This window comes from Neoarius graeffei, chromosome 16, assembly GCF_027579695.1.
Source record: "Neoarius graeffei isolate fNeoGra1 chromosome 16, fNeoGra1.pri, whole genome shotgun sequence".
Taxonomy (NCBI): domain Eukaryota; kingdom Metazoa; phylum Chordata; class Actinopteri; order Siluriformes; family Ariidae; genus Neoarius; species Neoarius graeffei.
Window position 1 is genome coordinate 29,542,584 of NC_083584.1, and position 27,572 is coordinate 29,570,155.

At 40.7% G+C, this 27,572-nt stretch overlaps 1 protein-coding gene across 1 annotated transcript in view; it reads left to right on the forward strand.

Annotated features, from left to right (window-relative positions):
- Window positions 1-14,341: 14,341 nt before the first annotated feature.
- calcr (calcitonin receptor) overlaps window positions 14,342-27,572 on the forward strand; it is a 56,592-nt gene continuing 43,361 nt past the window's right edge. The window contains exons 1-8 of the mRNA XM_060942057.1: window positions 14,342-14,386; window positions 17,425-17,587; window positions 19,654-19,761; window positions 22,293-22,396; window positions 22,575-22,737; window positions 24,473-24,583; window positions 24,822-24,934; window positions 25,228-25,319. Of these exons, the coding sequence (XP_060798040.1) occupies window positions 14,342-14,386; window positions 17,425-17,587; window positions 19,654-19,761; window positions 22,293-22,396; window positions 22,575-22,737; window positions 24,473-24,583; window positions 24,822-24,934; window positions 25,228-25,319 (899 nt within the window). The remainder of the gene's footprint in view (window positions 14,387-17,424; window positions 17,588-19,653; window positions 19,762-22,292; window positions 22,397-22,574; window positions 22,738-24,472; window positions 24,584-24,821; window positions 24,935-25,227; window positions 25,320-27,572) is intronic.

Genomic DNA, 27,572 nt, shown 5'->3' on the forward strand with positions numbered 1-27,572 from the left:
GAGCGAGAGCCCATGTGGCACTTGGCTGACTCAGAGTTGGATGGGAGATGGATTAGGTGCAAATGTAACTTGTCATGACAGAAGACTCAGCTTGGAACGGAAGTATGGGTCAGTGAATCAGACTGGGAAAAGGTGCATTGGCTTAAGACATAAAGGGGAATGGTGGTGATGTGCAGAATTTCGGTTCAGTGAAATCACACATTTATTTAAAGGTTAGCTCAAAGGTAAGCACACATTACCAAAACAGGTAATCACCAGGATAATTTATATTATTCTGTCCACATTCACTGGATATGAGCAACAGCATGCTCTGATTGGCTACTCTACTACTAGGCTATCAGCTCATATAGATGACTTGCAACCACGTGATCAAAATGTGCTACGTCGTGAGTGTCTGCCATGATGGTGGATATACAAAGCAACTAAGATGGCAGCCACTGAAAGGGCATCTGTAAACAATGCTGAATTTTCTCAGTACTACCATGATTTGAATGATCGCGTGAAGATAGATATATGTGTAGGTTTGACCCATATTATTTAAAAAAGTCAGGCTTTTCTGAAGATAAGATGCTTCTACCGACCATCGAGTAGGAATACAGGTCATTTTGTCCCATGATCATTATGTCCAAAGCCTTTTTCATACGCACTATCAGTTATTTTATATTTCAGGTATTTGTTTGCTCGAAAAAAGGAGGCATTCTCAATGGAATTTGACCAAAGCAAAACACGTTTTTGTCAAGCAAATGACTGCCATAATATTAATCGTGTTAAATCTTTAGGCGCCAAGCAGCGCTCTCCCGGGGGCTTCGTTTGCGAATCCCGGGCCAAGGCGCAGTCCTACTGACCTGGGACCATGCTCTTTCTAAGGGGGGAGGCTTAGAAGGAGGTGTCTGTCAAATTTGGCTTCGCTGCGAGCTCCATTGGCCGAGTTATTGATTTTTAAAGCCAGCTGGATCATGTTAAATCTTTAGGCGCTGAGCAGCGCTCTCGCAGGAGCTTCATTCGCGAATCCCAGGCCGAGGCACAGTCCTACTGACCCAAGACCATGCTGTTTCCAAGGGAGAGGCTTAGAGGGAGGTGTCTGTCAAATTTGGCTTCACTGTGAGCTCTGTTGGCTGAGTTATTAATTTTTAAAGCCGGCTGTATCATGTTAAATCTTTAGGTACGGAGCAGTACTCTCGCGGGGGCTTCGTTCGCGAACATTGGAATACCTGAAATATAAAGTAATCGATAGTGCGTATGAAAAAGGCTTTGGACAGAATGTCTTAAGTATTGGACAAAATGGTCATTGGACAAAGTGTCCTGATCCCCTCATCTCCTCTCTGTATTAAGCCTCAGAGTTTCCTCACCCTCTTTCTGAATCACAGACGGAATTCTAAAAAATTGGAACATGCCACAGTCACGAGTACTGTTATGACCACAACCATATACAGCACAAAGACATGGCATCGATAAAAGAACGCTTAAAGCATTGGAAAAACAAAGAGAGTTGCGTACGTGTGACTTTGTTTTGTATGGAATGTCGCTTGACCCCGCATTTGTATATCCACCAACATGGCCAACATCCAGGTTTCTATTTTGCTTTGACGTCACTTGCAAGTCAAGGATACCATGAGTAGAGAAGAACAGAATGGTGGAGTGTGTTGCTGAACCAACCGAGGACAAAATAAAAACTCTACTTGAAAACAAAACCCCAGAAATACAAAAAAGCAACAAAATATGGAATAAAAGTATTTGATGGTAAGAATGTATTTTTTTTATTTTTCAAGAATTATTATTATCACATTTTTCATAAATTGCTACTGTCATTTCGCCGGTTTGTTTACATTCTAAGTGGAAATTATTTTGTCAAAAATTTTGTATAAAGTTTTTATTTATCGAATTTGCAAAAACAAAAGCTCTGTTTCTCAAAATCCAGTGAATATGGGTATAATAAAAGTTATTCCACTCAAGCTCGTCGTACACGGCTTATAGGCAATTCTGCACTATTGGCCCTTTTCCACTACCCTTTTTCAGCTCACTTCAGCTCACTTCAGCCCGACACGGCTCGCGTTTCGACTATCTAAGAACAGCACGACTCAGCTCGCTTCAGCCCTGCTCAGCCCCCAAAACTCGCACGGTTTTGGAGTGGGGCTGAAGCGAGCCAAACCGAGCTGAGTGAGGCTGGGGGCGTGAGCAGACACTCCCCTGTGCGCTGATTGGTGAGGAGGAGTGTCCTCACATGCCCACACACGCCCCGCGAGCACGCTGGGATCTGTAAACACCGTAAACCCGGAAGAAGAAGAATTATGAATTACGAGAATTATGAAGCCTTTTGCGCCTCGCCTCATCTATACGCTCTTGCCAGTATCTGTTGGCGTTGTCGGTGACAACAAGCCACAGCACCAAGACCAGCAACACTAACGACTCCATGTCCTCCATGTTTATTGTTTACTATCCGGGTCGTGAGACTACCGCTTAAAAGATCACTGATGTCACTGTTTGCGCCGCCTAACGACATCACGTGACGTCCACCCACTTTCGCTAACTCCACCCAATGTGTCCACCCACTTCCAGCCAGCACGGTTCAGCGCGGTTGTAGTCGAAACGCAACTCCAACAGCCCCGCTCAGCTCAACTCAGCCCGACTCAGCACGGCACGGCTCAGCCCAACTCAGCCGCGTTGGTAGTGGAAAAGCGGCATATGTGTCTCGTCGGCTGTCAGCTCATGTACGACTGGATTTCTCTTAGTTGTCCAGCTGAGATGAGCTTTAGGGCTCTGAATGCTGTTCATTTGGTCAGTGACATAATAAAACATGATAATACAGTGTTTTTATTTTTAACAGACACACATTAGTTTAACTATTTTTTACACGCTTTACTATTTTGAGGGAATTATGAAACATTATACACAACACATTATATGGCACAGTCTGTAAGTAAATTGGTAGTGTTGTATTGTTTTTGGTCTGGCACCTTAGATTATAATTGAAACAATGACAGTGAAGTTAAATGCAGAATATATGTTTGTTTATGTAAACCTTGGAATGGTAGTCATATTGTACACAATGTCAAGAGATGTAATTTAATAAATAAAGGTAATTTGAAGAAAATTGTAACATGATATTTGTTGCAACAGTTTTTAAAATTACATTGACCATGCTATTGCATTTAAAGGAGAACTGAAGTCATTTTTAAACTTGCTTTATTTCTTAATTAACGTGTTACTCAATTACGTTTTCGGTTTTAGTAACCTTATATTGTGACTCGTATTGGCAACTAATTGCAATTAAATATTATACTTACTGGCCTATTCGGTTTTTAGCCATGTTGAATTTAGTTCGTTTGGTCCACGGCAGGCGTCGCTTATCCGCGTGATCTTCACAAGACTTGTACAAGACTTTGAAACGTGGTGTCAGCCAGGTGTCAGTGCCGCCATTTTGAAAACTGTTTTCCAAGCAAAATATTGCACAAAAACGAGTTTAAATGATGATTACTGCCTACTTTTTTCAAACTTTCCTGATTGCTATCAAAACAAACAAAACTTCCGGCTTGATTACATCAGCATTCGAAAGAGGGCATGCACGTCTTTTGACAACATTGGCAGATGTTGGTCACTTTGAGTTCCGCTGTACGTTTTAGTTCTGTCCTACGATGTCTCGCACAGGTCTCAGTGAATCTCATTTATGCCCATTGCTTTGACATATGGACTGATAGAGCATATTTCAAAACACTCATAACTTGCTATAGCAGTGACAAAATAGCTATCAAAAATGCATTCCTATATTTAATAAAATGAGATAAATAGAATTTTGATAATAAAAAATTTGCCTTCAGTTCTCCTTTAATAACATTTGTCATGTTATTAAGCTATGGCTTAATGGTTACAGCAGCAGCTTTAGGACCAAAAGGTCACTGGTTCAATTCCCTGGACCAGTAGGAACGGCTAAAGTGCCCTTGAGCAAGGCACCAAATCCCCCAACTGCTCCCCAGGCTGCTCTGGGTATGTTGTACGTCGCTCTGGATAAGCGCGTCTGCTACATGCCTGTAATGTAATGTAATGTTACGTATTAACCCCAAGCAGGGTTTAGCTTGATGGTATTCTTAGTCCTAAGAATATCATCAAGCTAAATATCAAGCTAGTATAAGGATATTTGCATTACTGGTTAAATCAAATCAAGTTTATTTGTATAGCGCTTTTAACAATAAACATTGTCGCAAAGCAGCTTTACAGAATTTGAACGACTTAAAACATGAGCTAATTTTATCCCTAATCTATCCCCAATGAGCAAGCCTGTGGCGACGGTGGCAAGGAAAAACTCCCTCAGACGACATGAGGATGAAACCTCGAGAGGAACCAGACTCAAAAGGGAACCCATCCTCATTTGGGCAACAACAGACAGCCTGACTATAATATTAACAGTTTTAACAGGTATAACCCTCAACTGTCCTCATGGGGCCGTCCTTCACAGGAGCGGTGCGATAAAACTCCGACCAGACACAGGGCACCAGGATGGATCAAGCAGGTCCGAGGGGCAGAAGAGGCCAGCATCTCAATCCCAGGATCAACATGTAACTCAGAGGGACAGATTGGGGGGGGGGGAACACGTTGTTAGGTATGCCCTAAAAATGACAAGTATTAAATCTGTGTGGTAGGCTCGCAGAGACGAGAGTCTTTACATCAGGCATAACACACAACAATGGCATGTTCATTCATCTCATTATCTCTAGCCGCTTTATCCTTCTACAGGGTCGCAGGCAAGCTGGAGCCTATCCCAGCTGACTATGGGCGAAAGGCGGGGTACACCCTGGACAAGTCGCCAGGTCATCACAGGGCTGACACATAGACACAGACAACCATTCACACTCACATTCACACCTACGGTCAATTTAGAGTCACCAGTTAACCTAACCTGCATGTCTTTGGACTGTGGGGGAAACCGGAGCACCCGGAGGAAACCCACGCGGACACGGGGAGAACATGCAAACTCCACACAGAAAGGCCCTCGCCGGCCACGGGGCTCGAACCCAGGACCTTCTTGCTGTGAGGCGACAGCGCTAACCACTACACCACCGTGCCGCCCACAATGGCATGTTAATATGGTAAAATATATCATGACCTGCTCTGGCTGGATGCTTGATTGGGTGATGGGAGCACACTCCTCAGCAATGATGAGATGCAGATGGGACCCTTCCAAGTATGTAAAAAAAAAAAAGGTGGGTGGGAGGCATCTATTCAGGCTAAATTTCCAGTTAGGTTAGTTTGTCATTAATCCAACTGACTTCATTTCATTTTGTATTGCGCATTTAACCAGTGAATGGTTAGCCTGTTTTCTGGGCCTCCCGTGTCACTTTGCCATTGCAACGTGCTGTTTTATCAGATGTAAAGTGATTGAAAATAAATTGCTGTCAGATATCTTAGAGATATAAGCCCCGCCCCCTCTATTTGAGTAGACCAGACCAGATCATGAATCAGTGCTGATGACATTATGAATATTATTTGTATTCAAGGCATATCATACTCGGTTATGAGGACACCCCTGGTTTTCAGTGAAGTGCGTGCTGAATGGGATTTGGGATGATTAACTGACTTGGATAGTTAGGAACATTACACTATAACCCTCCTAAGTTGCTTTAGTAGTGTGCTTTGGACCATTTTAGTGTTCCAAGGTGAAACACAATCTGGTGCAGTCTCAGGCATTTGGCTGACTGAGAGCATTTAGGATGATACTGAACAATTCAGAATTCGCTCTGATGCTTTTTCTCTTCATCTGTAAAGAGGAGTCGGACATTTTTGTTCTCATACCCTTATGCCACCATTTCTCACATACTAAGCAGTGGAGAGTTTGTCAAGATCATCTGGGTGTATTCCTAGCTTTATGGTCTTTGACATATCTTTGTGAGCTTTAGCATATTTCGTACATTATGCATATCTATTCCTGCTTTGCAAAAGTTGTTTTGCTTTTTCTCAGCTAAATGGTGCTTTTCTGCCTCTTAACAGCACTGAGCATTTTATCTTGATGCTTCTGGACTGTGTTACACCAATAGATTAATGTTTAAAATGGAGTAAATAAAAGTTTATCTAGTAATTCATGTGCCAAAGTTAAAACCTTGGTTAAAATGAATCTGTAAAGGAGTCCGCAAAGCATTATTTTTAGCCTAGTTTTCACTCAAAAGAAAAAAGTATTGACTGATTGGTCTCATGAGCTAATTAAATAATATGGGCTGGCGTTGAGTGAGTCGAAGACAAGTTCAATATCATGCTAGCTGAATGGAGTATATCTGGTATACCATGTAATAAAGCTAGCCAATATTATTATTATTATCTCATCTCATTATCTGTAGCCACTTTATCCTGTTCTACAGGGTCGCAGGCGAGCTGGAGCCTATCCCAGCTAACTACGGGCGAAAGGCAGGGTACACCCTGGACAAGTCGCCAGGTCATCACAGGGCTGACACATAGACAACCATTCACACTCACATTCACACCTACGCTCAATTTAGAGTCACCAGTTAACCTAACCTGCATGTCTTTGGACCGTGGGGGAAACCGGAGCACCCGGAGGAAACCCACGCGGACACGGGGAGAACATGCAAACTCTGCACAGAAAGGCCCTCGCCGGCCACGGGGCTCGAACCCGGACTTTCTTGCTGTGAGGCGACAGCGCTAACCACTACACCACCATTATTATTATACATTCCTTTTGGATGCTCATTGTGTCTTTCTCTTTCAAAATTCTCTCAAAATCTTCCGTATTTAACGAAGCAAACCTGGTGGCCATGTTGGTTTACAAATTGTCAGTCGCTCGCTAGCATGGAAGTTTTATATCTCTGATGTGTAACATCACATTGTCTTGACAACCATGCAGCATCATAAACCATATTCAACGCTCATTCTCCATTAGTTAGAGTGATGTAATACGCATAAGATAAGTGATATGCTAGCAATATTACATGCTATCAAACCAAATGAATGAAACCTGCTATAGGGAAGGGAATAGAACACGTTTTTATTCCATCGAAAAAGTGTCCTGTATGTATAATAATGTATCATAGTGTCCTTGATACTTGATTGATTTGTATGCTTTATGGTAAATAACTGAATAATAAGATGAGATTTAAAGGGATTAACCCCAGGTGAATTTTTTAGTCAGAGATTAACATGTTAGTCCCGGTTTATGGTTTTAATTGCTGATTAAAAAAAAAAGATGTTTAAAATGAAGTGATGTAACACAAATTAAATGAAACTGAACAACAAACGTTTGAATAGCTCTAAATGGTTTTGAATCTAATTGGTGTTGGTGCAGCCCACCCATAATGCTATGTGTGTCTATGTATCTAACATGTTGTCCTGCTTTACTGTCACTGACACTTCCTTTGTCCTTGAAAGACGACAGCATGATGAAAATACCCTCACAACACAAATATGGTACAGAAAAAAAAAGATTGAGATGCAAATTCACTATTTTTGTAATTAAATAGTTCTGTGTTTTTGCCACAAATGAGTTAAAGTCACCAGTGAGTGGAGGTGATAAGTTTTCATTCATTCATTCATTCATTCATTCATTCAGTTTCTGTAAATGTTTTATCCTGGTCACTGTTGTGGTGGATCTGGAACCTATTCAAGGAACCCAGGATGAACTCCAGTGAGTGGAGGTGATAAGGTTTCATTCATTCATTCATTCATTCACGTTTGTTGTTCCCAGCTTAGAAAACACCCTTGATGAGCTGCTAGTCTGTGATACAGAGGATATCCGGTTATTTAGCACAAAAGCACTGTAAAACATTTCAGCCTTGTTTAGTTATGTCCACTTACTTTTTCTCTTTAACTCAATGAGCTCTGGAAAGTGTTTCAATTTGAACTATATATAATCTGTGCAAGTTTTCAAAGTTTAGACTTGAATTACTTAGTTGTCTTGACTAATTGAGACTTTTTCTGAGTTGAAACAAAGATAATCATCAAATTGAGTTAACTTGCATTTTCAAGGCAGCAGGTGAACTTGCATTTCCAAGTTAAACCAATTTGAAATGTTTTACAGTGAGTCTTTTAGCACAAATCTAAAGTCTTTTAGCACAAGTTCTAAAGACTCTTAGCACTCTATGTTCTTTAACAGAACTCTGGATTATGGTCACAATAATAATCTCATCTCATTATCTCTAGCCGCTTTATCCTTCTACAGGGTCGCAGGCAAGCTGGAGCCTATCCCAGCTGACTACGGGCGAAAGGCGGGGTACACCCTGGACAAGTCGCCAGGTCATCACAGGGCCAACACATAGACACACACAACCATTCACACTCACATTCACACCTACGGTTAATTTAGAGTCACCAGTTAACCTAACCTGCATGTCTTTGGGGGAAACCGGAGCACCCGGAGGAAACCCACGCGGACACTAGGCCCTCGCCGGCCACGGGGCTCGAACCCAGGACCTTCTTGCTGTGAGGCGACAGCGCTAACCACTACACTACCGTGCCGCCCACAATAATAATAATAATAATAATAACTCATCTTGATACAGGAAGTGGTTTATTATGGTTGCTTAGGGACTGGAAGCCGGAATTTCTGCTGCTGTGCATGTTAAGGATCAGTTGTTGATCCCTGAAACGTGGACTGAAAATCCGATTCTTTGGTGTCTTTGGATATTTGTAGTTAAGCCATAACAAACCTTGAATTGTGGACATTTTCATAGATAACTCCAGTCGCTTCTGATCATATCACAAATTCAACTGACTGTCAATAATTACACGTTTCCCGACTTAATTAAGTCACAGCAATTATCTAAAATGTAAATAGCTTAATAAAATAATTGAAATAGCTGTACAAAATTTTCCTTTCTTTTGACCTTTTTTCTTTTGTAAAAAAATATTTAAAATAAAGAACAAAACAAACCTGGAAGTTGGCTGTAGCGGTGTACTGGGTCAGTGTACATGCTGTGTTAAATAATTTGGAGGGAGGATTGGTGACTAACATACGGGCTACATCAAACATGCCGGTTTCAAGATGGTGGAGTGGGAAAATACAATCGCTCGTTTTCGATCGGAATCTCAGCAACTTTCATTAAAAAAAATCCATCAAACATCTTTAAACATGATCAATAAGTATTCATAATGAAGATTAAGTGTTCTTGGATCTTGTGCTAAAGAACTTAGAGTTGTGCTAAGAGACTTTAGAAGACTTTTGTGCTAAATAACCGTAAACCATACAGAGTACTATGCACACACACACGCCTCTACTGTACAAAATTTCAAACTGGTGAAACTCAGAAACAAAAGTTTAACTGCTGACTTAAAAACCTGAGAAAATTCAACCGGAAGATAATCTTTGTTTCAGCGCAAAAAGTTGAGTTATATACTGTAAGTTCTCATCTCATCTCATCTCATCATCTCTAGCCACTTTATCCTTCTACAGGGTCGCAGGCAAGCTGGAGCCTATCCCAGCTGACTACGGGCGAAAGGCGGGGTACACCCTGGACAAGTCGCCAGGTCATCACAGGGCTGACACATAGACACAGACAACCATTCACACTCACATTCACACCTACGGTCAATTTAGAGTCACCAGTTAACCTAACCTGCATGTCTTTGGACTGTGGGGGAAACCGGAGCACCCAGAGGAAACCCACGCGGACATGGGGAGAACATGCAAACTCCACACAGAAAGGCCCTCGCCGGCCACGGGGCAATTTGGGCAATTTTAACATACCAACACCTACTGGAAAACCCAGAGGAAACTTGCAAACAAGTACAGAACCAGTAAAACTGCACACACTCATGGAGCTGTAAGGCAGCGACGCTACCCGCTGCACCACCATGCCACCCCGGATACATTTTGCCCCAACTAATTAAACGTACAAATATATAAGATTGAAAAATTGTTTCTGATTTTACCTGATGTTGCCCAATATCTTAAAATTACAAAACCGCCACTTAGAACCTTATAATGCCAATGCCTAGATTGATTTTTTCTGCCTACAATGCAAGCAATGTGTCCGCAATGTGCAACTGATATTGATGTACATAGACTCTAATTATAGCTGGCAAACTTAGCATTTTAGCACTGTTTCACTTCAAACACCATCTGCTACACAAATTATCACTCTGCCCAGTTGGTGGCTAGAATGTGAATGTTTTCACTTGAAGGCTTCCCTGACTAACAGCAATGATGCAGAATCACTTTTTCTCAATATAACTGTGGCTTTCTGAAAGTTATTGTGAAATATATCTCTTATCAGGTAATAAAACTGAGAAAGGCAACTGTGCATCACATGGGATGCTGAGCAGCTTGGTGATCGAAGTACTTATCAGTTTAAATAAAACTGACATACTCTCACTGAGTGAAGCCTGAAACTGCACCATTCCCATATGTGGGTGGAAAAAAGCCACACAACATCATTATAGCACATCATCACACAATGGAGATTTCAGCTTGAGCGTTTTCGACAATTCTTTGTCCATGTGGTAATGCTTCCACATGGGTTTCTTGTTTCAGCAAAATGCGTTTTGGACAACTCAACAGCTAGTCAACCAGTTTTAAGACCAAAAACATCTTTCTTTAAAGGAAAAATGTTATACCTCATCAATCATTTGTCATATTCTGGTCAAGAAATGATTCAGGAAATCTGAAAATTCCTGTCGCTGACATCTGAAGGGTTCAGCAGTCAACCAACAGCTCTCTTAATCTCTGATTATCTTTATCACATTATCTCATCAGAGAAAAGTATGGGATCATCCAAAAGTGACAGCTCTTCCCTCAGACCCATCATCAGTGTTGATGCTGAACTGGAAAGGCACTAGATCTTGTTAAAACACTGCACAGCTGTATGTGCCTGCACTTGATCTACAATAAGTGCTTCAAGCCCTTACGCATAGCTTTACTGGGAGAAAGTGGCGCACGTCCTGCTTAGTAATTGGGTTGCTGAATTATGAACAGTCCATCGAATGCATTTTCCTGTCTACTTGTTGAGAATGCTTGGGTCCATTTTTGGGCTATATACATGTCATACCTATTAAAGCTCTTCACTGTACAGGTGCTATACCGTTTTGTGTCAGCGGTAGCAGGGCTAATGGATGGACAATTTTCATGCACCCAAACACTCTAAACCAACCATAATGGTGCTTTTCTGATGGGGCCATTGCTTCAGGGTATGAAATGGAAAATAGAAATTCAAATATTGAGCCAAACACACACACACACGCACACACACGTTAGATGAATCACCTAGCAAGCTTTCATACTGGGACACAAAGAAAAACTGCAGGGCTTAAACAATGACACCAAGTAGATTGCACCCTGTCTTTATTGTCAGTATCATCATGCTGCTTTGACCTTTGGGTGATGAATCACACTAAGCTGGATATCTTCATTTCTAAATAATGTTTTTGCTTTGTGCCGTTGTGCATCCCAGGCATTCCATCACAACTGACTTTAACGACTGGCAATTCACTTATGCCAAATTAGAAATGTGTGCATCTGTGTGCAGATGTCAGCTGCACTGTCATTTCTTTTCCCTCAAATCAAATACTATCTTGAAATGAAAAGGAGCAGTATGTCTCGAATGAACCTGAGTCCTCAACTTCCAGGTAAAGCAGAAGCAATGCTGCAGCAATGAGCACTAAAGACTCAGTGGTGATCGGATCCTTCAAAATCAGTCTTTATACGTCTGTTTTTGCATTTTGGGAATGTTTATTTATTCTAGACATATGATTAACCCATGGAAAACATTACACCCTTTAATGCAGAATACAGTACTGACCCAGACTACAAATTATGCTAACAGTAATGAACAATGTTTGGAATGCAAGAAGTGTATTTTAAAGAATAGAGAATAGCACAGAGGTTGGAGAAAAGAGAAAGTCAGAACCAACTGAGGACTTAGAATCATAGTAACTAAAGGTGAGTCACTGCTAGAAGACCATACGTGAGGGTATTTTTTTAAAAAGGTTTTAAGGTAGGCATATCAGACGCTCGCTGGCCATGCTGTGAAAATTATGCATGCAGACGCTCATCTAAGTTTCCAAATCTGTCACCGCTTGACTCTTGAATATTTTCTATCATGAATACTGTCATGGCGGCACGGTGGTGTAGTGGTTGGCACTGTCGCCTCACAGCAAGAAGGTTCTGGGTTCGAGCCCCGTGGCCGGCGAGGGCCTTTCTGTGTGGAGTTTGCATGCTCTCCCTGTGTCTGTGTGGGTTTCCTCCGGGTGATCTGGTTTCCCCCACAGTCCAAAGACATGCAGGTTAGGTTAATTGGTGGCTCTAAATTGACCGTAGGTGTGAACGTGAGTGTGAATGGTTGTTTGTCTCTGTGTCAGCCCTGCGATGACCTGGCAACTTGAAAAAATTAATCAGTACTTTTTTTTTAAAGATATTTTTGGGGCTTTTTGCACCTTTATTGGATAGGACAGTGTAGAGACAGGAAATGAGCAGGAGAGAGACACAGGGAGGGATTGGGAAATGACCTCAGGCCAGAATCGAACCCAGGTTCCCGGATTTATGGTGCCTTATCCACCTGAGCCATGACACCCCTAATCTGTACTTTCTAAAAAAAACTTTTATTGGAGATAAAGTTAATTTATCTCCAAAAATAGAATTCCAAGATGCAAAAAATGAAATATTGTGGCACAGTGGTGCACTGGGTAGTGTTGCTGCCTCACCATTCCATGGCACTGGGTCAACTGGAAGCTCAGGTTGCTATCTGTGTGGGTTTTTTTTTTCTCTTCCCTTATTTCTGTTATGGCTTCCTCCTGGTTCTCCATATCCCTCCCACCTCAATAAGCAGATTGATTATTCTAAGGTGTGAATGAGTGTGTGAATGGGTAGGCTTGTTGAGGGTTTCAACAATTTTCAGGGTGAAAACATGCAAATCATTGTGCAAAAAAAAGGTGCATACTCATTTGCTAACAACATATACGATATGCAATATATGGCCCACAACATGCCCACTCACTATTATATCAGGCTGCACACACATATTAGCACACTTATATGGGACGTTAGTAAATTAGAGTCTAAATGCCTTGTTCTCATCATCTCTAGCCGCTTTATCCTGTTCTACAGGGTCACAGGCAAGCTGGAGCCTATCCCAGCTGACTACAGGTGAAAGGCAGGGTACACCCTGGACAAGTCGCCAGGTCATCACACATAGACAACCATTCACACTCACACCTACGGTCAATTTAGAGTCGCCAGTTAACCTAACCTGCATGTCTTTGGACTGTGGGGGAAACCGGAGCACCCGGAGGAAACCCACACGGACAGAACATGCAAACTCCGCACAGAAAGGCCCTCGCCGGCCACGGGGCTCGAACCCAGAACCTTCTTGCTGTGAGGCGACAGCGCTAACCACTACACCACCATGCCACCCTAAATGCCTTGTTGTATAAATTAAATTTGTCTTAATTATAGGAAAACATTACAGAAAGTATTTTTCTGTTAATCTGAGCCAAACAACAACTTCTTCGGCAGGACTGCAGAGAGATCACTGTTTTAGTGTCACTGTGTACTGCTGTCTGAAAACTGTGCTGTTGTCAGAATGTAATATTTTTGGTACCTGGTTGCCAGAATTGCATCTGCAGTATAGCTCTGAGAGAGAACAAAGCAGCAACACAAAATTACAGGTTTGAAAATGACGTGTGAGTGTTAAGATGAATTGCACATTATTGTAATATACAATTTTATTCCCCATCCAGCTAAAAAAACGGGAGTAAAACCTCTGGCTGTTGTCGATTAGAAGCTGTATCAGATGGCAGAGTGAATCCAGAGGCTTTCTGTATTGTGTCCATAGTTGTTGCTACCCGCTGAGGTGCTGAAACCAAACACCCACTGAGGGAGTCTGGTTACACGGCAAAGTAATTATCTCACAAAAAGTAAATTTACAAGGTGTGACTAAAAAGATCCATTGGGAAAGGCAGTTTGACAAGAAGCCAAATGCCTGAGAAAAGCCAAACGCAAAATCATGCTGATAACACAACCTCGATAGTTTAATTGTCTTGTTCATTCATGCGTCTTCAGTAACCACTTTATCCTGGTCATGGTGGTGGATCCGGAGCCGAGTGAGCGCTGGGCGTGAGGCAGGAATACACGCTGGCTGTGGCGACGGTCAAATGAAAGGTTTCGCACATGTATATTTACATATTCATTCACATGTATGGAGAATTTAGAGTAGATAATCCACCTACCGGCATGACTTTGGAAAGTGGATGGAAACTGGAGAACCCAGGGGAAATGAGGAGAACACGCAAAACTCCACACAAACAGTAACTTGACAATAAATCAAACAGTAAATTGTATGTAAGCCTGGGCCAAATATCCGTCAAACACTTTTCTCTTTCTTGTCTTTTCAAACAGATAGAATCTCAGAGCATGGGCTGGAAAGGTATCTACTGGCTTTTAATGCTGTTTGTGTTGGTGAGTATTGAACGATTTAATTCATAGCTTTGTCAGCGTCGTACGTTCATATCTACTTACATAACTTAGGTTGTATCAAAAGGTACAGAGGTTAAGGTTAAGCTTAGGGTTCAGTATCCATCGCTTATCTTGCAGCATTATTTGTATAAAATCCAACCACATCACACTTGCTCGTTTAAATGTGTGTGATTTTTCATGACATCAGGTTGTACTAGTTGGTTCATGTTTTGTAAGATGAGTAGGGTGCATAAAAAGTGACAATTATTCTTTTTAAACTGAATAAACTACTACGTTTCAGAATAATCTGATAGGATAATGACAAAAAGTGTCCCATAATACCTGCATTCGCCATACATAATAAAATGTTGTACTATGCAGACTGACATTTCATGTATGAGCACAGTCTATTCTTTTTTCACACCGAACTTGATTTCACAGTCTCAAGTCTCAAATCCTGTAAATTATTTTTCTGGCAGGTTTTCTCATTCCACTTTTCCACTTTGCAAATCTGTGCCTAGAAAGAGATTAATTTGATGTATTTCAGTACTCCATCAGACACTGCTTCAGTTTGTTCAGAAATACGAGATGACTCCCCCAAAAACCGATGAAGAAAAATCACCCCATGTACAAACTCTCCAGTGTGCTGCTCAGTGTCAGTGCTATAGTAGGCAGGGCTCATATGGAACATGTAAAACCCTCTAGATATAATACGTTCTTTTCCAATGTGACAACGGTGTAGAGAGGTTTGGCAGGAGGGGAAGTACTCGCCCAAAATGTCAAGTGTTTTTCCTCACCCACTTCTCCTCTTTCACTCATATTCATTGTGCTTTTTACAGTCTGTGTTTTATTCAGGTGTGTTCAATGGGCTTCTGTCACCATTATTTACTGTTCTCTATCTATCTATCTATCTATCTATCTATCTATCTATCTATCTATCTATCTATCTATCTATCTATCTATCTGGTTGTTATGAAGCTTTATAGATTGGGATGCCTGGTTACTGGTTATCTGTGGAACCCTAATCTAAATAAATATCCGCCATGACAACATGAGCATCAATTATTTCTTATTTAAGTCACCTTCCTAAACTCCAACTACAGTGATTTATGTTAGCTGGTGTCGTTCATATAGCTCCAAGTGAACATAAACATCATAACATAGGATGAAATCTAGGATTCTAGCCATTCCTCAGTTTTCCAGAAATAGAGAATTAGATCATTTGCAGCAGTCTGTCTGTCCGTCTGTCTGTGTCTCTGTCTGTTTGTCTGTATATACATACGGTAGGTACACCTGTCTGTTTGCCTGTCTTTCTCTCTGTCTTTGTCTAAAAGTTTATAGTTACATATCATGCTTTATTCAACACATTATTTTATTCATTTAAGCTACATGCTATATAACTAATCAGATGCCAGAGTGTCATTTTAGATGATTTAGTTTGCATTTAGTTCGCATTTTCAGTAATAATGAGATGAGATGAGATGAGATATAAGAATGTTTATAGTGCTGTACTCGTACTTGACACATCTTTCTTTCTTTCTTTCTATTTAAATTCAGAAAATTGACTCCTTTTGAGGACTGGTATTGTATAATAAAAATATACAATGTAGTATGTTATTTCACTGAACCTGAAACAATTTGATAAATGCTCTGATAAATGCTAAGAAACCAGAAAACATTTTTCACACTTTTATCCTCTCTCTCAGCTACAATAAATACCTCTCAAACCGTGTCTTCCTGTAATCAGACTAACGGAAAGACAAATAGAAATACTTTCCCCCCACTGCATTCCCAAAGAAATTAAACTACACCATTAACGGTGTGTGTGTATGCTTTTCACAAATGTACTTCTGGTTTATTTTTTTATTATCATTTAACAGAAGAACAGCTGTCTAAATGCTGGTTAGCTCAGAAGTGGCTTTGACATTTCATTTAATGCTTTTTGGCAGTTTAGTTGCTTTTATTAGTTTCCTTGAAGCCCCTGGTAGGTATGTGTAAGAAGGTCTTACCTATTAAATGATGTGAATCATGAAGAATTATGTGATGAAATGTTAATATGATATATATATATATATATATATATATATATATATATATATATATATATATATATATATATATATATGTGTGTGTGTGTGTGTTTATTTTTGGTGGTTGGTAAAATGATTTTTGGTCAAAGTAGCAGAAAATGGTAAGTGGTCTGGTTGTGGAGGCTTGGCTTTTCCGCTGCGTTGGTGTGATGTGGAACTTGATGAGTAGATGTTATTTAGTATTCAAGCTCAAGTTTTGCTGAGAGGCGAAGTGGCTCTTTGAGCTGACATGAGTGGTGGCCTGGTGGTCGTATGTATGACGTCATTTACTTCAATGTTTGGAGTGACATCATATGTACGGCTGCTAAACTGCTACATGGGACATCAGAAAAACTCTCAAATATGTTTAAATTTTAGCTTTTAAGACATAAGGTAAGAACAGGAGGACTTTCTTTCTATTGCAGTGCAATATTCTTGAGGGTAATATATTTTGACTTCATTTACATGTGATGATTAAGAGGAAGACAAGCAGGTTGCTTCTGAGTTACCTCTCATCTTTTTTCAGAATTATTAGTGTGATGACTCATACCAGATGCCGCTACTAGAGATGCTATCTGAAGCATTGCAGATGGAGCATTTTCTGTCTGCTTTAAAAAAAAAGCCTGGGCTTAATCTCAGCCACTCCAAACTACACAATGATGACACTAGCTGAGCTCTTGCGTTTATGACCCATTCCTTTCGTCACAAGCACACTTTACCATGCTTTTCTAGATCTGAAGTGCTTTTGAAGTATGAAGTGGCTTAAAGGCAGAAGCTGCAGATTCAACATTTCAGAGTCTTTTAGTGCCCACGCTACTTGTGAAGGAATGAAGTTTCATTATACCAAAGCAAATCTATAATTTGTTCTTGTTATCATGGAGCAGCTGGGGCAGAACATGAGCTAGTATTCAGTCTGCCACATGTGACTTTCCATGTTGATATAGTCTATCAAGAGTGCATCTCTTTTTACAGCGGATTACTACTGTGGGTGGAGTGGAGCCTAAAGCCGAACCAACCACAGACTTTTCTCTCGCTCCTGCTATGGGGGTGATGGAGGGGGAGCGCCAGATCATGACCGAATCTCAGTATAAATGTCTGGAGCTGTTGAGCAGAGATGGGATACACAATAAAACAGGTAGAATAAGAAATATTTTATCTCTTAAATTAACTGCATATGTATGGCGGCCAGGGAAACCCTTCATATGATGAAATATTTGATGCTTACTACTATATATGGTTCTGAAAACTACAGACATTCCTGAGCTGAAATAACAAGTAAAGTTATAAAGGGTGAAAATTGCGTTTAAAGATTCTGACTGCAGGGTGGACATTTTGACAACCAGTCAGATTACAAACTGAAATGATTAGGCTTCACTACAGTTATCCAGCTACTTGATCAAAGCCTGTTGTTCATTGTTTGAGGAGATCACACTTAACTTATCAAGTTTTTAGATATCTTTAGGAAGATTGACTGCTTTTTTTTAACCACAGTGTTTGTTAAACTGGTTCGTTAACCGACAAGAAGGCCAGGTTAAAAAGTAAGTAAAAGGTATTTCCACATCATTTTGATGAAATGTTTGCCTGAATTAAGCCGCAGCAACAGCTACTTGATCACACATATTTATAATGGCAGCTGACTGAGGTTGTATTTTGTCGAGTGTGTGATTTCAAAACCTTTGCACTGTGCCAAGTGAAACAGAAATATACACACCATAAATGCATTAACTAGTCAATTAGTCAAATAAAATCTCTAATTGCTACTCAGTCTGATGTTTTGGTTGCCCAAAAACTCAATTGACATAAAAATAAAATATGGTGAGCTAGTTAAGCATATTATCATCGAATACCTTTATTGTCACTGCACAAACGTACAACAAAATTTAGTTCATCATAGGACAACAAAGCCGCTGTGTATGTGCACGCTGCCACTCTTGGGCACTTCAGCCCAAGGCCATCCCCTGTTAACCTAACTGTATGTCTTTGGAGGAAACCCACACAGATAACATACAAACTCCACACAGAAAAGCCCCCGTTGGCTGCTGGGCTCGAACCCAGAACCTTCTTGCTGTGAGGCAACAGTGCTCACCACTACACCACTGTGCCACCACACCACTGTGCCACCATAATATCGCCATGCTGATCATGAAGAAGAAAAAGAAGAAACACAACTTTATTCATCACACACTTGTGAAATTTCTTCTCTGCATTTAACCCATCTGAAGCAGTGAACACACACATGCACACGCACGTGAGCAATGAGCACACACACATACCCAGAGCAGTGGGCAGCCATGCTAACAGCGCCCGGGGAGCAGCTGGGAATTAGGTGCCTCGCTCAAGGGCTACAGGGTTGCAGGGAAGCTGGAGCCTATCCCAGCTGACTATGGGCGAGAGGCGGGGTACACCCTGGACAAGTTGCCAGGTCATCACAGGGCTAACACATAGACAACCATTCACACCTACGGTCAATTTAGAGCCACCAATTAGCCTAACCTGCATGTCTTTGGACTGTGGGGGAAACGGAAGCACCCGGAGTAAACCCACACGGACACAGGGAGAACATGCAAACTCCACACAGAAAGGCCCTCGCCGGCCGCTGGGATCTAACCCAGGACCTTCTTGCTGTGAGGTGACAGTGTTAACCACTACACCACCGTGCCGCCCTGTGTAAATCCATTTCTTCACTATTTATCTTCAGTAATTGCTTTCTGACTAAATAAATTGCTTTATGACTAATAACATGTTTGGTGGATCCAGAGCCTTTCCAAGGACCCACTGAAGGCTAGGCAGGGACACACCCTGAATTGAACACCAGCCCATCACAGAGCACTTTGTATGCACACTCATTCATGCTATTTGCATCGCCAGTCGACCAACTAGCATGTTTTTGGGAGGTGGGAGGAAACTGGAGAGCATGGAAAAATGGGGAAAACAGGCACAACTCCACACAGACAGTAACCTGGAGTTGTGAGGTGGCTGTGCTACCTACTATATTCCTACTTGTAGCTATGAATTAAAAACTATTAGCCCAGACACAAAATCTACTTGTCCCGGCACACAAGCTAGTGATTTGTCCATCCCTGTACAACCTGACAACTAAGCCCTTATTTAGCGGTGAACATGAGTTTGGGTTTGGGCTCATGTTTACGCCTGGGGATATGCTGCGTTTTGTTAAATAGTTTTCAATTTCTTTCTTCCTAGCTTCCCACTGTAGCCGGTTTTGGGATGGCTGGCTGTGCTGGGATGAAACTCCTGCTGGGGCTTATACTTCTCAGAGCTGTCCAGACTACCCTACCTTTGACACCTCGGGTAAGCCTCAAGAAGCTATTATCACACAGCCTATCTTGACATCTGATCCTTTAGGTAATTGGAAATGCTGTCTCAAACAGATATTTAATTTGCAGCTTGTTCTTTTTTGACCGTGAGCTGGCCTAGTGGTTAGCGTGCCCACCTCTCGACCGGGAGATTGCGAGTTCTACTTGCGGTCGGGTCATACCAAAGACCATCATAAAAATGGTACCTTCTGGCAAGGCACGCTGCAATACAGATGCGAGTGGGGAAGTCAAACGCTTGCAATTACCAGAGGACTAGCCCCTAGCTGTATAGGTGAGAGGTCGAGGGCTATCGAAACGGAGATCGGTGCCGCACCCATACGCCTTAAAGAGTTGGTTAGTACTGGGACAGGAGACTGCCTGGGAAGACCAGATCCTGACATGAGAGGGACTTTTGTTCTTTTTTACTCTCTAACATGAATTGCAACAAAACAGCACCAGTTTTCAGTAGGTTGTTTTAGGGGTTTTTTTCTGCCTAAAGGTGTCTGGGGAAAGCTTGTCTGGATTTTATTTGGAGCCCCAGAAAACAATTTATTAGCTGTTGGGGGATAGCAAAAAGCAGTGCAAGAACGTCTTGATCTCAAATGGAATCACAAGAATATAAAACCTGAAGGAAAATTTCCTGAGTCCAGGCTGATCATTCCAGAGTGTGAGGGATGAGGAGTGGTTCTCTCACTATATAAGAGCTTAAAGATCCCACAAAAGCAAAATTGTAGCTCATGGCAATTTATTTTATAGAGTTTGCAGCATTGATATCATTTAAATGTGATTTTGATAGATCTGTTTGTGTCCTCAGGAGAGTTTAATTAATCTCACCTTCAAAATTCAACATTAAAAAATTTCCTGAGTATTTTCTGACAAAGATGCTTTCTACCTTAAAACTATGAAAAAAGCATTGCCATAAAATATTCAGTTAATAGTATTTCCTCTGTCCATCCACGTCTCACTCAGTTCTTAAATCTGTTAAACTAAGGATCTGGCTATCAAATTTAGTCAACACAGCGATAAACAATCAAATATCATTGACATAGCTGAGGGTTGGGCCATGAGGTAGAAGTTTTCTGCAAGTCTATTTATATTAAATTGTTGCGTTTCTATAAAATTGGAGTACCAGAGCTTTGCTTCACTTTGCTTGTCATTTACATAAAGACCGTAGCACCTAATGACATGTTAAAACATTGTCACATAATGATACACAGGCATAGCATTTTATATATAGCGGTGCTTGAAAGTTTGTGAACCCTTTAGAATGTTCTATATTTCTGCATAAATATGACCTAAAACATCATCAGATTTTCACACAAGTCCTAAAAGTAGATAAAGAGAACCCAGTTAAACAAATGAGACAAAAATATTGTACTTGGTCATTTATTTATTGAGGAAAACGATCCAATTTTACATATCTGTGAGTGGCAAAAGTATGTGAACCTCTAGGATTAGCAGTTAATTTGAAGGTGAAATTAGAGTCAGGTGTTTTCAGTCAATGGGATGACAATCAAGTGTGAGTGGGCACCCTGTTTTATATAAAGAACAGGAATCTATCAAAGCCTGATCTTCACAACACATTTGTGGAAGTGTATCATGGCACGAACAAAGGAGATTTCTGAGGACCTCAGAAAAAGCGCTGTTGATGCTCATCAAGCTGGAAAAGATTACAAAACCATCTCTAAAGAGTTTGGACTCCTCCAATCCACAGTCAGACAGATTGTGTACAAATGGAGGAAATTCAAGACCATTGTTACCCTCCCCAGGAGTGGTCGACCAACAAAGATCACTCCAAGAGCAAGGCGTGTAATAGTTGGCGAGGTCACAAATGACCACAGAACACTGAACAACAATGGTGTGCATGGCAGGGTTGCAAGGAGAAAGCCACTGCTCTCCAAAAAGAACATTGCTGCTCATCTGCAGTTTGCTAAAGATCACGTGGACAAGCCAGAAGGCTATTGGAAAAATGTTTTGTGGACGGATGAGACCAAAATAGAACTTTTTGGTTTAAATGTTTGGAGATAGGAAAGCACTTTATTCCAGCATAAGAACCTTATACCATCTGTGAAACATGGTGGTGGTAGTATCATGGTTTGGGCCTGTTTTGCTGCATCTGGGGCAAATGACCAAGTATAATATTTTTTGTCTCATTTGTTTATCTGGGTTCTCTTTATCTACTTTTAGGACTTGTGTGAAAATCTGACGATGTTTTAGGTCATATTTATGCAGAAATATAGAAAATTCTAAAGGGTTCACAAACTTTCAAGCACCACTGGACAGTATTAATATGGATTTTTTTGTGAAAGAATGAACCAACAAGCTGTGAACACTGGAAAGTAAACAGGAGGTTGTTTACAGTGGTTTAAAAAGGCCTCACTCTTCTTTTCCAGTCTAGACCAATATAACGTTTACTATGTTTTCCTTTCACACACTGTGCTGATGCACTGATTGATCTCTAGGTACAGTACTGGCACGGTTACTGTAACGAGTGATTGCTTTTTATGTTTTTTTCCTCTTACACAGAAAAAATAACCAAATATTGTGATGAATCTGGTAATTGGGCTCACGTCACATCAATAAATAATACCTGGTCTCTGTGTCTTAGCAACTCAAAGGACAAATTAAAGGTAAATATTGCAGTTCTGGTCAAGCCAAGTACCATTTATTTTGCATTTAAAAATAATCCAAACTTTTAATAATAACAGAATGAAGTAGTTTTATAGTTTTACAGTTTCCCCTGAGAGCAATTATACCGTAGTTCAGTCAGTACTGTTCTATTGACTGTTTCTAATGGCACTCCTGCAGAAAGGGTCTGTTTATGGTGAAGTGGAGCCAGAGGCTGATACCACAGCAGAAACCCTGGTCAGTCCTGTGGAAACTCAGAAAATAGAGGAGAGGAAGAAAATCATTGATGGTCAATATAAATGCTTTGAGAAAATGAACCGAGACCCACCGTATAACAAGTCAGGTAGTGGACTGTTTTTGAAGAGTTGTAATGTGATATACAGTGGGGAAAACAAGTATTTGATCCCTTGCTGATTTTGTTGGTTTGGCCACTAATAAAGACTCGATCAGTCTGTAATATTAATGGTAGGTGTAGTCTAACATGCTGAGACAGAATATCACAAAGAAAATCAAGAAATCAACTTTAAAGAATTTGTATTAATTTATTTGCATTTTATTGAGGAAAATAAGTATTTGAACCCTCTTGCCAAAAGGACTTAGTACTTTGTGGCAAACCCCTTATTAGCAAGCACAGATGTCAGACGTTTTTTGTAGTTGATGACCAGGTTTCTGCACATATTAGGAGGAATTTTGGTCCACTCTTCTTTGCAAATGACCTCTAAATCATCAAGATTCCGTGGCTGTCGCTTGGCAACTCTGAGCTTCAGCTCTCTCCATAGATTTTCTATAGGATTCAGGTCCGGAGACTGGCTGGGCCACTCCATGACCTTGATATGTTTCTTCTTCAGCCATTCCTTGGTTGCCTTGGCTGTATGCTTTGGGTCATTATCCTGCTGGAAGACCCATCCACAACCCATTTTAAGCTTCCTGGCAGAGGAAAGGAGGTTTTCACTTAGGATTTTACGGTACATGGCTCCGTCCATCCTCCCATTGATACGGTGAAGTAGCCCTGTGCAGAAAAAACACCCCCAAAGCATAATGTTACCACCTCCATGCTTGACAGTGGGGATGGTGTTCTTGGGGTCATAAGCAGCATGTCTCTCCCTCCAGACACGACGGGTTGAATTGATGCCAAAGAGCTCAATTTTGGTCTCATCTGACCATAACACCTTCTCCCAGTCACTCTCCAAGTCATTCAGATGTTCATTGGCAAAGTTCAGGTGGGCCTGCACATGTGCTTTCTTAAGCAGGGGTACTTTGCGAGCACTGCAAGATGTTAGACCATTGCGGTGTAAAGTGTTACCAACTGTTTGCTTGGTGACTGTGATCCCAGCTGCTTTAAGATCATCCACTAACTCTGCCCATGTTGTATTAGGTCTATTTCTCACCGTTCTCATGATCCTGGAAACCCCACGAGGTGAGATCTTGTTTGGAGCCCCAGACCTAGGTCGATTGATGATCATGTTGTGAGTCTTGTACTTGCGCACAATTGCACCAACAGTTGTCACCTTAACGCCCAGCTTCTTGCTAATGGTTTTGTAGCCCATACCGGTCTTGTGCAGGTCTACAATCTTCTCCCTTAAATCCACAGAAAGCTCTTTAGTCTTTCCAATGTTGGAGAGTTTGGAGTCTGACAAACTGATTGATTCTGTGGCCAGGTGGCTTTTATACAAGTCATTAGTGATATCAGGTGTCTTCAATTTAGGTGACAAGGGAATTTGGAGAGTCTAACTTGTCTGTATTAACAAGAACTCTTGATGGTTACTAGGGGATCAAATACTTCTTTTTCTCAATAAAATACAAATAAATTAATATAGATATTTAAAAGTTATTTTCTGGAGTTTCTTTTTGATATTCTGTCTCCACATGTTAGAATACACCTACAATTAAAATTACAGACTGATCAAGTCTTTCTTAGTGGGTAAACCAACAAAATCAGCAAGGGATCAAATACTTGTTTTCCCCACTGTAGTTCAACATGCTCTTACATTCACTCACACATTTCTATGAGATAAAATTGTACATAAAAACAAATTAACAACCTCATTTCTGTTTAATTGTATTTATTCATATTTTAGGTCTGTACTGTAACCGGACGTGGGATGGGTGGCTGTGTTGGGATGATACACCTGCAGGAACATACACATCTCAAAACTGTCCCAACTACTTCCCTGACTTTGACCCTACAGGTAAAAGTAAAAAAAAAAAAAAATTAAAATAAAAAAAACCCCAAAGATCTCACAGTTTGAATCTACATCCAGTTTCCACAAAGCGGTTTTTTTTTTCTTATGCAATGATCATGGTGTAATAATAACAGAATATTATGATTCCCGTTCAAGAACATTATAAAACTTTGAATTTTTTCTTCTGAAGAAACTCCCTAGAATGTTTCAAATTTCTGTCTAATGATTTCTCTTCTAATATTAGAAAAGGCCATAAAATATTGTGATGAGAATGGGAACTGGTTTCTACATCCTGAGACAAACAGGACTTGGTCCAACTACACCCTCTGCATTGCCTACACTAAAGACAAGTTAAAGGTACTGTAGGACTTTATGGCATTGCTCTTAAATATCTAAATATTCGAAGCAGTCTGAAATACCAGTCTAGCAGCTTGAACAGTTTACTTTAACACCAGATGGGAGAAAAAACACTTGGTTCCCTTTGCAGACTATTAATAGTGAGGAGTGTGTCTGTAGGATTTTGGCAGTAAACAAGAGAGAGGGGAATAAACCAAGTTTGGCATTGTATGTGTTGTTCAGTGTTGTATGAGCTAAAAATAATGTCCCAGTCATGTTTTGTGAATCTGTAGTGTTGTGTGTATATTTTGCAGAATGCATACATTCTGTACTACATGGCAATTGTGGGTCACGCTTTGTCCATTGCGTCTCTCCTCATCTCTCTGGCAATATTCTTTTACTTCAGGTAAGTTTAAATGCTTCCTTCCCAACAATACTGTGGAATACACTTAGATCATATCTATCTTTTATAGCAGGCTTTCTCAACCAGGCAGTTGCATAGCTAGGGAGTGGATTTGGGGTTTGAACCTCCGTCAAATACTTATTTGTGGATAGTTAACATTCCTAACATACAGAATAGTATTTTGTGAGGGGTGCAGCCCTGAAGAAAATAGTACTATGCCAGCCACCAAAGATTAATAATTACCGGTGCCTCTCACTGCATGGTATGTTAGATTTATATCCCTCATCAAAAAAGCCATCCATCCATAACCGCTTATCCTGTGCAGGGTCACGGGCAAGCTGGAGCCTATCCCAGCTGATGATGGGCAAGAGGTGGGGTACACCCTGGACAAGTCACCAGGTCATCGTAGGGCTGATACATAGACACATACAACCATTCACACTCTCATTCACACCTACGGTCAATTTAGAGCCACCAATTAGCCTAACCTGCATGTCTTTGGACTGTGGGGGAAACCGGAGCACTCGGAGGAAACCCACACAGACACGGGGAGAACATGCAAACTCCGCACAGAAAGGCCCTCGTCGGCCACTGGGCTCGAACCCAGAACTTTCTTGCTGTGAGGCAATAGGGCTAACCACTACACCATCGTGCCGCCCCTCATCAAAAAGTTCCAAACTAAAAGTGTTATCTACAAAGAATTAGAAATAAATCTGAAAAAAAAATACTGGAAGCAGCCATGTTTGTTGTTTATGTTGGCGCGATCTTCGACCTGCACATGTGCAATGTACCATGCTATCACCTGCCTCGCTAGGCATAATCATGATACGTAAATCTACACATACAGAAATACTCGCGGCGCCACAGCAGTGACTCAAGTTGGCTGTATAGCTTGAAATTGTGATGTCAGTTCATGGTATATCCAGGATATTCCATCACTGACTCACACCATATCCCTTTTTTAAATTATTTTTATTTTTGACATCACGAGATACATTGCTTAATCAATGGTGGAACTATTTTATGTCACGTGAGCCATCCATGGTCAATCCCTGGATGGGAATTTTTTTAATGAGGGATATAATGCTGATTAGTAAATACATATCAAATAATACATTTTGTGCTTTAATTGCACTGTAATCATTTTCATAAAAGAGCATCATCAAATAATTTGTTTCTCTTACTTTGTTAAATTGTTTAATTTTATTGGTTACTAGCTGCTATGGTGAAAAACAGGATTAAGTAATCAGAATCATGCATTTTTTTTTGCTAGATCTGGATTTTAATGTAATTACTAGCATGTTAATTTAAAGGTAGACTACCTTTCATATTTTTCAAGTGTAGGTCATAAAAAGAATTTTCTCTGACATCCAATTATTTTTGTTTAGTGGACCAAAAGCTACTGAATTCAAATCACAGACTTACAATTTTATTAGGGTTTTTAAAAATAGAACAATTAATTAATTAATTAATTTAGGGCCAAGTGGCCATAAATTATCTGCTATTTTTTTCCTGCTTCACCATGACCCAATTCAAGATACTACATCATGCCTCACATGGTGGGTTTTCCCCGTTCGAGCAAGGCATTGTGGGCTAAAAAAATTTGAAACAGGAGAGGAAAATGGAGGACGTGAGTGTTCGAATGAAACATGAAAGGCCAACTACAGTAACGGAAAGTGAGAAGAAAAGATGTTATGTTGCGAAGGAAAGGAAACCCAGGGCCAAACTAATAAATATCGGCGGTCAGTGAGCACCTCGGTGTGATCAGCTGTTCGTTTAGTGAAAGAATGATGTAACTGTCAGTGCACGGTCAAAGGTAAACCTGTGCATGCGCACACAGACTTTCTCTGTCTGCTTGACTGCACGAAGCGAGCGATTTCATGCATATTATTTGTTAGGGAATCCCCTCAAATTAAATAACTTCCTAGCCACAGAATGGCCAGGTATTTTGTGAGATATTACAGAAATAAACATCTATCACAATGTCTAAATTTCAGAGGGAATTAATTTCACTGGTTTTATGAAATCGAAAGGCCGTCTCGCTTTAATCATTTTCAGTGAAACTATCTTCAAGGTATTTTATTGGCAGATGCTATTTACACCTAGGGCATCAGTATCCAACGAAGTTATTTGTTCCTGAGGTGGATAGCCAAATGTGGCTATTTACACCCGGGTGTATATAGCACCACCCAGAGACAAGACAAGTGCCCAGGTATCCGTAGCCAACAATGCTATTTACACCCTAACCCTAACCAC